Here is a 12,091-nt window from a genome sequence, read left to right as displayed (position 1 = left end):
ATTAGCCGAACACTAATGATTGGATTAAAATAATTTTGCCTCAAAGCTTCCAAAATTGTTAACAAAACATTCTTGATACAGCCTTTATGGAAATGATTTTGCTTACCTTCCTTACACAGAGAGGTGAAGGATATCTGTCTCCCGCCTGAGTTTAGGGAGGATTGTGCAAAGACTGTAAACCGTCAGATCAAATGTTTTGGATAACGGCTCTGGTTTTTGTAAAGTTTAAAACAATATTCTTAAATTGCTACAGAAATTACTTGTTCCAAAGAGACAACCTTTTCCAAATGGAAAATTTATTTAAAACAATTATTTAACCTAATATCTTTTATGCAGTTATAATTACTAAAGGCTTTGACTGACAGTTATTTAGAGAACAAATAACCTTCTTATCCTATTAATGAAACTCCCAGGAGATCAAGAGATAGGTTGACCAAGGTTATAATCTGGAGACTAGACTAGATATGAATTCAGCCTGGTATAGCAAAGCTTTTTTTTAGGATAGTAAGCTTAATGGAAACGAAAACTCATCTCTGTTCTTCAAGCATTGAAGTGGGAGAGACACCAGTGGAAACTGTTTCTCTGGGCAACACATCCAAACGCAATTAACTGACTTCTTCAATGCTGTATAAGATTTGGCAAAGGCATACTTGAAACATTCAATATGCAACATGTGAATATTCATTGCACATTGCCTTGCTGTTCTTTTTACAGCAAAATTCGGCAAAACATAAGCACTTTTAGAGCATGTTTATTTTCCATGTCAAATTAAATGCAAGCCTATTTTTTTCCCCACTGAAATCAACCAGACTTTAGTGTTTTTACCAGTGAGTTTTTTTATTCTTAATAAATTAAATTTGTTATTTTGGACAATTTTTTGTAAACTGAACAGGGAAGTTAGATAGGACTGTTTGGAAAGTTGTTTTTATCAACTTTCCTTTTGCTATAAATATTTTTTTAAAAATCAGAAAGCATCAATGTGACAGCTAGTAAAGAGAATAATGGAAACAATTTCCTCCAAACACATCTGCTAAAACTCTGTATGTAAGCTCACACTGCCTGGGAAACTTTGCTGCATTCCAAATTTTAGTGAACAGCCCTGACTGATGAAAAAACCTTGATTCTTACTGAAAGATGGATTAAGCTGCTATGTAAAGTTATTTGTTCTACCAAGATTTTGATTAGAAAAACTACTTTGAATAAGCATAAGTCAGATAGCCATGGGAATGAAGTGCCAAGTCCATAAAGAAAAAAAGCCTCAGCAATTTGATTTCTGGATATATGAAGCTTTAAATCTGAAGCTATCTTTTTGGCTGTCCCTTGTCTGGAATGCAATCCTTAGCATGCCACTGAACAATTAATTGTGGGCCCTGGTTAAAAAAGGATGCCCCCCCAGAACCTCCCTAAAGTTGTGAGCTACATTTAATGTTTAATGTGCTAAAAGGGACAAATCAATAAAAACAGGAAGTAAATGGATCAATTCATGTAATTAGTATAAGATATTTTAATTACATTTTAACAATTAACTTTTAGTTTCTTTCTGGCTGCCTCCTTGTCTGGAATGCAATCTTCAGCATGCACCTTGAAGATCAATTATGATGCCTGGTTCAAAAAAAGTTGGGCATTCCTGCTGTGGGGAATGAGACAGTTTGTCTCAGAGAACACTATTTAGGAAGATCATATTCACCTAAATAATGGTCCCTCTCTTGATTGTGGGTATATTCAAATGCATACACCCAGAAAAAATGTTTATACATATATACATGTGCAGTTATCCAGAAAGACATACATACAAAGTTACAACTACCTTTGATTTCCAAAGTACATCTATATTACTAATGTGGAATATCGACAGGGTCATAAACCAGAAGGAGAGGATAAAGTACAATATTCGCATTTTGAGATGCACGGGATTAGGTGCCTGACTTTACAAGGGACTTTTCATCCCTGCATGTGTGAGTATGTGCGAATGTCTGAGACCTGCTTCCACATTTAACATTACGTACAGGGTATGAATCAGCTTTTAATTGTGACAGTTTTACCAGCTGATCAAGTTATTCATATCACTGATGACCTCTGCCATCATGAGCCAATTCTCAGTGTATTATACAAAGCTGTGAGGTTTTGTTTATAAGGGGCTAGAATCCCCAGCACAGAATTAGAACTGAAAAAAAAAAAAAAAGGAAAAGTTATGTAATAACAGCAAAATAAACCAAGGTTGACTTTCCCCAGGAATAAGAAGCACAAATAAAGGGCATTAAGCTAAAATATATATTAAATAGGCAAGGAATTTGATACCTGTTGAATACTTCAATGAGAGTTACTGTCAGGGCAATTCCATTGAACTGTGGATTCTAATTGAGTCTTGCCACGTTTCCGCCATCAACATTTGAAGGATACTCAGAAGGAGAATAATATGAGACTCCGCAACAAATTGTGCCTGACTGCTTCCATGTATATAACTCTGAAAAATCGAAGGAAGAGAAAATTAATAATAGATCAGTCATTCCAATGGAACAGTCAGTGTGTGTGCATATTCATTCAGTAATTTAAAGGGTGTATTTGTATAAACCAGCCTGGAAAAACATATAAAAGAACACTGTGGCATATAAAGATGATTTTTTTTTTGTCTGCGCTCAGTCATTACTGATCCTGCAGTGACTGCTTGGACTAGTCCTTGCAGTTTTCAAGGCAATTGTTTCGGAAGTGGTTTGCCAGAGCCTCCTTCTTCGAGCAGAGCCCAGTTGGTGAGCGCAGGAGGCGGGGTTTCCGTTGCTTCGCGCCCTTTTTGGGCGAGCGTGGTTTCGCGCTTACCGGCAACTGCTCCCGACTCCCGTGCAAACGCCGCCAGCATTTTTCCTCCCACCTGAGTGAGAGTACCCATTTATCTACTCACGTGAGTTTTCGACCTGTTGGGTTGACAGGAACTGGGGAGGAAACAGGAGCTCACCCTCTTTAGCGCGAAGGCTGGACTCGAACCGCCGAAGTGTCAGCCATTTCTGGCCGGCAACTAAATGCCCAGCTGCAAAGTTGTCTCCTTCTTGCTTAAAGCCAAAGAACCCCAAATGCAGGGACAAAAGCAAGCAAGGAGGGCCTCTGCCTTTTTTCCCAATTTGCAATTTCATTAGTGGCTTCTCTTAGGCTGTTGCTGGTAGCAGAACACTAGCCTAGATAAAACTTTGCGCTGATCCAGGAAAGTAATTGTTTTCTTAAAAGCCATCCTGGCCTATCAATGTTTTGCCCAAAATTTAATTACAATGATAGTATTAAACAGAACAAAATGCATGCATTAAATAGCTTTTAAAGAATAGGTAGTATTCAACAGACCAAGTGCTCAGCTTTTCTCACTCGCTGTCCATGCATCTCTGCCTATTCATTTCTGTCTGTGCTGCAGAAGAGAATGGGTGGGTAGATTTCCCTCCCCCTTTATTTTCTGAAGCATTCTTTTTTAACACACACACACACAAACTAATACACAGTGATATAAAGTAAGGAAGGAATATAGAAAAAGAAATAAATAAAAGTTTAAGCAAAAAGTGCAAGAAAAGAAAATAGTTTAAGAGAACTACAAAAAAAAAAAAAGATACAAAGAAGTGGCTTCCGATATTCTTCACAGCAGTTATAAGTACTATTTTCTGAAACTTTCTAATTACAATGAACAACATGATTGCTCCTTGGACTGTAAACAAATGAAATGAATGAGCAACATGATTTAGGATGGAAATGATAATTCTACACCCAACCCCCAATTTCAACTTCCATTTTATCATTCAGGCTGATGTAGTGAGCTTTGTTTCTCAAACTTCAGTTTTTCACACTCCAGAACCCCTCCTAGCCCCCCACAGACACAGATAGGAGAAAGAAATCTTAAAAGTTATTTATTTGTTGCTTTGGGGACAATTAAACGTGTCACTAAAAAAAAAAAAAAAAAGAATCATAGTTTTAGAACATTTAGTCTATCAAAATCCAAAGCTCTGATTGCAGCAAGAATACACAATAAGTTATCCTGGGCAGATATCTGAACACATCCAGTGAAGGGACATCTACAACCTTTCTGGATAAGTGGTTCCACAGCTGAACTGCTCTTATTGTTAGAAAGCGGGGGTCGGGGGGGGAGGGTTCCTCCTAATATTCATTGTAAATATCAGAATCTGCCTTCCTGCAGCTTTAATTGTTTACTCCATGTCCTATACTGTGGAAAAAGAAAGAAAATGATCTTGATCTTCTATTGACATGCTTTCAGGTATCTGAAGAGTGATATTAGATCCTTCCTCATTTGTCTTTTTTCAAGGCTAAATATACCAGTTCCTTCAGTCTTTCTTCATAGCTTTTAATCTCCAGAGCATTCTCATGGATTTTTTTTCTGAGTATATTCCAGATTTTCTCAGTGTTTCTTAGGGAATGGTGCCCAGAACAAACACAGTACTTGGAGTGATGTCTGACCAAAGAGAATAAAGGAGAATAATTATCTCCCATGATTTAGAAATTATACTTGAGTGCTTGCCTTTTTTGCAGTTACATCGCACTGCTGGCTCATATTAATTTTGCAACCAATTACTTACTCTTCCATAATCTTTACCACAAGTATTATTTCCAAGCCAGACATCCCCTTTCTGTACCTGTACTTTTGATATCAGTTCTCCAAATGAAAAACTCTGCACTTACATTTGTTATATTTTATTCTATTACTTTCAGCCTACTTCTATAATCTATCAAACTGTTTTGAATTTGATTTCTCTTTTCTAGGGTATTAACTATCCCATATAATTTTGCACCACTTTCAAAAATCATAACCATTCCTTCCATGTTTTCATTCAAGTCATTCATATATATATATATATATATATATAGAGAGAGAGAGAGAGAGAGAGAGAGCGAGCGAGCGCGGGGGGGACGGGACTTGAAGACCAAGGACTGATCCTATGGCATCACACTTGATACCTCTCTCCAATCAGATGAGAAATAATCGATGGAGCATTTTCTGAGTATGATGTGAGTACCAGGACCTGGCTTCTCTCACTCTCTCTCTTCTCATGTCAAGCTCCCTAGCTTGTGCTCAGTAGAAGGCACCAAGATACTCAACATGGCACATCTGGATAAGAATCTTTATGACAGACCAAAGCACTTGATTGTCCTCATCAACATGAAGGTGTAGTCTCTTCTTATTTAAACACAGCATTTCTCTTTTCTGGATTTCCCCTGACTTAACAGAACACCTGCTATGTGCTTCTTGGGCTTGGTACTAAGTGTCAGCTGTTAGTCCATATAACTGACATTTTTACTCTGGGAAACTCATAACTCCCACATATCATGACTTGGTTCTGGCTTCCTGAATGTTTTCTCATCACTAATTCACCATATCAATCTTTATGGCAAGACTTCATATCACCATTCATTCTCTGTATGAATCTGTCGCAGGATCAAAATCTCTGAAACCAGATCAAAATTCATGGGTCAAACCCTACTGGGTCCATAATAGCCCTGCTACCAGAAAATAATCCGAAGAAACTGCACCCAGCAAGTGGGAAGGTAGAGAGTGTAGCACAGTGGCTTAAGAAGAAATGAGTCCAGGAGATGGTCTTCTATCTCAAACATCTTCCTGGGGTCCCAGCTCTCAGGAGAGGAATACCAACTTTCTGGAAGGGATTAACAGACAGGAAACTGTTTGTGACCAGAAGGTGAAAAGGCTCTTTCAAGACTAGTGTTAGTTCCATGGATTGTTATGGGGAAAAAGGGACACCAGCACTATGAAGATTTCTGTTTATTTCTTTTTAATTTCTCAATTAAATAAAGGAATGTGAGGCCAGTTTTTACTCCATTTACCCAACTATGGGGGAGGGGGACAAATCAGTTGAAGAAGATGAATAAAACACCCACATGTTGATACGCAAAGTTCATTTTCCTGTGACTGTGTCTTTCTGCTTTCATGAACTGTTACAGGCAATTTACTGGAAGTTATTTTACATCTCTTCCCTTCTTAAGAGTTTGTGCACAGAAAAATGGCAAATTTGCAACATTATTCAGTTACACCCCCCTTTCCCCCAAAAAGCCTGCCATTGACATGATGTTCCTCTATATGGAAAATGCCGAGTTATTCCAGTTGACCATCAGGAGGCTCCCAGGACTGCCTAATAGTGGAGAGTAAGAGAAAATAGATGGGGAAATAGCACAGATAAATTGATGAAAGTCTGGGAAACCAGCTCCTCAATTATTATTTACAAGGATGATTTAGGAGCCCAGAAATTGCTGCTGATAGCAAATCATACTGCACAGCCCAAAAAGTCATAATTTATAGCAGTTTCCTTATCTAATAGCAGTTCTGGCAATTTCATTTAAACACTACCACCTCCACACTGGATGTCGGCATACACATTGCCTTTCTTTATGGAGAATCCACACCTCCCTATAAATACCAGGCTCATTACAATCCTATCAAATTTTAAGATACTTTGAAAGTCACCTAAGGGATGGAATTTAATGAAGCTTAAATGAAATTAAGTCCCCTATGGAAAGCTGATTAGACTATATCCATATAGCCTTTACCATAGCACTAAGCACACAGCATCTAAGGGTCATCTTACAGGGAAAACTTATATATAAACAACCAACTTACTGAGATGGAGGCAAAGCAGAAATTATAGCTTTTAAAACTGTAAATATAAAATCTATTTCCCCTCTCCCCCCAAGCAAGACCATAGCTGAATTAGGACACATCAGCAGCATCAGTATTATTTTTTTTTAAAGCTATTCCGAATAGAGATGTGGAAGCCCTCAAAAGCTCTCCTAACGCTATCTGAGTTGGTTCTGGGTGAGAGAAAAATAAAAGTGGGACTTTCAGGGAAGCAATGGTGGACTGAAGACCGTTCCGCAAGAGCAGAGCTGATGGCAGTAGCAGAAAGAGGAGCCGGTGAATGGATTGGTTCTTTGGAACTCCTCTCTAGATTAAGGAGAGGATTAGGATCACCCATAAATACAGAGGCTCCCCGTGAAGAAACTGTAGAATAGCGATCTCTGGTGAGTTTGAGAGCTCTGGGAGCCGGGGGAAAATCATCCCGCCTAAGCCACAGTTCAGTGCCTTCAAAAGGACACTGGGTTCACCTACTTCCTCTCTTAATAACCTTAGGAAATTGCTTGTTATTGATTTTTTGGATGTTAAGAACCTTCTGAAGGGCAAGTTTCATTATGCCGGGAGAGTTTCCTTCCATCCTGGATGAAAGAAGTTTAATGTAAATTTAAGGACTAAAAAGAAAAAAAATAATTTTTGGAAAACAGCAAAAGAGGGACTAGAATGTTGATTCTGGAAAGTTATGGGGACAGATGGACTTGGAGGAATATTTCCTGTGGTTTGTTTAAAATTTTATAAAAGTATATATGAAGATTTTGAAATTAACTGTAACAAATCCTCTTGTGGGAAAGTTTTGCTGATTGGAAAATAAACATATGATAAGAGGGGACTTTGAAGTCTGACTAGAGGGAACCAGAGAGAACTGTGGATTACAATTAAAGGAGAAGAGATCTCTTAATACAATGGAGCAATATTATCTGACTATTTACTGGACAAAATAGAGACTGAGGCTGACTTGAATGTGGATTTGCAAATGGATTTAAAAAAAATGCCAGACTACAAGAGTGATATGAAAAAAGATGATGTGGATTTGAAAATGGATTTAAAAATGACAGACTATAAGAGTGATATGGAAAAAGATACCACAATGTTGGCAACCACTAGCTGTTATTTTAATAACCAAAGGGGATATACAAATAATAAATCAGAAGAGTGACTTGGATAGTCCCTTATTTTGGATTTACAATTGGGACGTGTTAATCTACTGAAGCTGTTCCTGAGTGGAGACAAAGAGAAAATGATAAGAAATCAAATTGTGGGATATTATTTGACAGGATTAAAGACCAAGCTTTTAAAAAGTAAACGGAAGACTATAAAATGAATTTATTCGATCAGGGTTAAAATATATATGTTGTGGTTTCTGACAGATGTTAATAGAATTTCTTCTTGACCAGGACTGAATGACGAGGCTTTGAAGATTTGTTTATAAATGGAGAGGGATTTCTTTTGCTTTATTCCTCAAAGAAAGTGATGTGTTGGAATACAAAATGGATTTATTTGATTAAGGTTAAAATATATATGTTATTATTTCTGGTAGCTCTTAATGGACTTTTGCTGAATAAGCCTGAATGATGAGCTTTTATAATTTGTTTATTGATAAGAGATGAGATATGGGAAGAAGAGTTTTTTTTAAAATTATTATTATTGAAATACTAGAGAAGGTGTTAAGTTATTGAAGTTGTTAATACTTGTTTGGAGAGAGGGGGGAGTCATTTTTTTATATTTCTCTTTTCCTTATTTTTTTCCTTTTCCTTTTTTCTCTCTCTTTGCACTTTTATTTTTCTTTACTTCACTTTTTATATTTCTCTTAGTTTGTATTAGTCTTTTATCTTTGTACTTGTAAACTTCAATAAAATTATTACCAAAAAATAAAAATAAAAAAAATAAAAGTTCTAAGTCTTCCATATTGCTGAAATGTATACATAAATCAAGTTCACATTAAAAGCTGAATGAGGCATTTTCCAAGCTAATGCTGGAGGACTGGAGTCATGAGACCCAATAAAATTAGCATGCTTGCTTGATGTCATATGTTTACTGAACTTTAGGTGCAACTATAAGAAGAATCTGCACTCAGGGTCTTGTAACTTATCTGTTCCTTGCCAAACCCTCTTTAGTAATCACAGTCACTACAACAGCAAATGACAACGTTGAGAGAGCTGAGCGGACTTCAGAAAGTACTCAGTACTCAAAGGTCACAGCTTCAAAAGATCTTTTTTCTTACAACGCTGCAGAAAAATCAAGCATTTCATCTCCTAAACCTTGGTAGGACTCTGATGGCATTTAAAGCTATCTCATCAAATCACTTTATAGTAGCATTCACTTGTCTCAGAGGACTGGTGTCTATAAGAACTGTAGCCTCTATATTACAGCCACAAACATGAGCTAATACAAATCTGGTCCCTTTGCCAGGGGAACACTACTGAAGCCCATTTTACAGATCCTAAAAGTAAATATATGTTGCTAGCTATAGAAAGACATTACTCATGTGGCTACATGACCTCCAAAGATTGTTTTAAGAAATATGGACTCATAAAATGTTGTATTGGAAAGGCATTGCATAGGAGGTGGGAGGAAGAGAAAGCTCCAGTTTTTGAACAGCCCTTTCCATATCTCTCCCTCTATCCACTTATCTCTCTTTCCCTTCCCTCTATAATTCTTTGGCTCTCTTTTTATTATCCTAAGATTCAGCAATGTTTTACATTGTTTGAATATTAAGGGTCACACTTTACCTTTCTTTGGAAAGTAAGAGCCATGTCATGCCCAAACATAGGGCCAAAACTTTCTGGAGTTCCTGAAGTTTTTTTTGGGGGGGGGGAAATAATCCTATTTTCATGCAATCTCTACCTAAAAGTGGCAGGAACCCTGCTGTCAATTTTCAGCATAGTCAGACAGCTCCAAGAACCACAAACAGATATGTCCAAAGGGAACATCTAGCCCTGGAGACTTCAGACAACCCACTCCAATACCTTATCCAATTCTAAAAGCAAAACCAGTATTATCATCTTCTGAAAACGAAGGCAGACCAAGGCAGAGACAGCATTTAAATTGGGATCTCCCTGATTCAATTACAAGCCACAGAATCAGAGGATTTTGGAGTTGAAATATACCATAGAAGTCCTCTAGCCCAATCCCTGGCTTAGTTCAGAATTCACTAGAGCTTCTCTGCAGATGATCATCCAGGCTCTGTTTGAAGTCCTCCAGTGAAGGAGAATTCATTAGTTCCTGTGGCAATCTGTTCCATTGGCTGATAGCTCTTACAGTCAGGAAGTTCCTCCTGAACCTGCTTCCTTGTACTTTTAACCTACTGGTTCTGAACTTGCCCCCTGGGCAACAGAGAATAGCTCCACTCTCTCTTCTATGTAATAACCCTTCAGATATTTGAAGGGTGCTATTATATTTCCCTTCAAACTCAACAATATGCTGTTCCAACTCTTTCCTGAAATAGCACCAGGATACCAACTCATTTCCATCTAGTTTTTCCAATGGTCTCTTCAAAATTCCTTTGTCTTTCTCATTCTCAAACACTTGCCTTTCTCTTTCCCCCTTTCTTTCCCATATTTATTATTTCAATGTGTTGTGCATAAGCTGCCCTTGAAGGTGACTAGATGGGAAACATAGGAATCAGGATCCTAACTAGGACTATAGATGCAGAAAAGGCCCTCAGTCCATTTCCCAGGAGCTCATGATCTCTCATCTCTAAAGCTTGTACAGCACCATCTGAGTGAAGGAACAGTGGAATCAACAGCAGAAATGTTCCGGACTGTAATGTCAAGCTTCTTGGAAGACATGATGTCTTTAGGAGTCAGCATCATGAGAAATGCTATCTGAGTCTTCACAGGCCCAATTACTGGAAGCTTTGTAAGGCAACGTTAAAAGTGGAGACAGTTGATGTATATCACCTTTTTCATCCTGTGTTGGAACTCCCTTGTCCCAACTCCCTTCTATCAACCTTTGCCTGGAACATGACCCCTTTTCTAGGTTGATTCCTTCTAAGTCCAGCATAGCACTTATTGGCTTTAAATTTAGAGTCTTAAAGACTTGCCTAAGTCTTAAGCTCTAGTGTCTCATAGGCCTGAGTTAATGGTTTTTGATTCTGGTTTTTTGATTCTTATCTCTTTCTCTCAGTTCCTGCACCTCTGTGGGACAATAACTGAGATTGCTACTGGCCTTCCAATTTGCACTTGATTCTTCTTTACAGTAAATTTCAACAGTTGAAAGCTCAAGGTCAAACAGACATACCATGCTTTGCAGAAGAATGTTTATAATTCGCAGAAAAAAACCCAATTGTTCTAATACTGACTTTCCATATTGCAGAGTACGAAAGTGACTAATACTGAATTAACATAATAGAACTTTAGTCATTTTCAGTGTACAAAATGTGCTTCACACATAAAAATCTGTGAACACAGAAAGCTCTAAGCTTGTGAACTGTACCTCTATTCAGTTTGTAATTATCTTTATTCTTGACTCTGATCCCACTGAATGTGATAAGAGTGTAATGTTTTCCCAAAATATCATAATCAACAAAATCCTTTTACATATATTTCTAGAGAACAAAATTAAGCATTTAGCAAGTGTACAAAACTTAGCACTACCGAAGTACAGAAGGCATATATTTTATAGGTATTCTCTGAAGTAATCAATGATATTCATAATGGATTGTAATTTTAAATTTCTCTAAATATTGCATGTCTTGGTGATCTTCAGAGTGATATCTGTCACGGTTCAGTGAAACACATTAAATGTTGATTTCATTCCTTCCTTCTTCCCTGTTAAACTGCATAAATAAAATAGAAAATGGTAATTGGAAACAAGACCAATTTGAATTACACTCAAGTCCTCAAGGCAACTAAGTTAGCTTCTGCAATAGTCCGCATTAAAATTTAAGCATGATTGCATGTTTTAGATGCCACAGTTTACCATGCTCTTACCGGAATGAAGCAATATGGGTTCTGTGCTTCAGTGTTGGTACAAATGATTTTTAAAAAATGGAAATGTTTAAAAGGAACATTAATTAAATTCCATTTAAATTAATAATCTAGCAGCATTTCTGACAAATTTTCAAAAAGTATTTTTCTGTTTTAAGAAAAGAGATAGAAGTGATTCTCATCTTTCCAAGTGGCCATTTCTGGCACGGAGAAATGAAACAGCTGCTAAGAGTGCAAAGGTTTGAACAAGCACCAATAAACATTCTTTCATTGCAGCAGCCCAAATCATTTTGGTTTTGCAAATCTCAAACAGACTTTTTTTTGCCACTGAAAACATAACTACATCCAATCTGAGAGTCTTCCAATTGCCAGGATTGTACATGGTAAAGATGTACCGTAAATCTCACTAGGAAGCACTCCAGAAATTAAATTACGATCCGAAGGAGGAGCCCACATGAAGATGCAGCCATTTACTGGTGCTCATCTGTCAGATCAGTGGGAAAGGATGTTCTCTTGAATTACTTGCACACTAGGGAAA

The 12,091-nt window shown here is 37.4% G+C and overlaps 1 protein-coding gene across 1 annotated transcript in view; it reads right to left on the bottom strand.

Annotated features, from left to right (window-relative positions):
* Positions 1–12,091, bottom strand: part of TUSC3 (tumor suppressor candidate 3) — a 127,946-nt gene that overhangs the window by 25,785 nt on the left and 90,070 nt on the right. Inside the window, exon 7 of the mRNA XM_088131130.1 lies at positions 2,401–2,464. Within this exon, the coding sequence (XP_087987256.1) occupies positions 2,401–2,464 (64 nt within the window). The remainder of the gene's footprint in view (positions 1–2,400; positions 2,465–12,091) is intronic.

The sequence above is a fragment of the Python bivittatus genome, unplaced genomic scaffold (assembly GCF_059951505.1).
Source record: "Python bivittatus isolate LINGU-HERP-01145 unplaced genomic scaffold, Pbiv_v1 ctg000070_np1212, whole genome shotgun sequence".
NCBI lineage: Eukaryota > Metazoa > Chordata > Lepidosauria > Squamata > Pythonidae > Python > Python bivittatus.
Note: the sequence above shows the minus strand (reverse complement) of the source record. Positions and strands in the feature narration are given on the sequence as shown.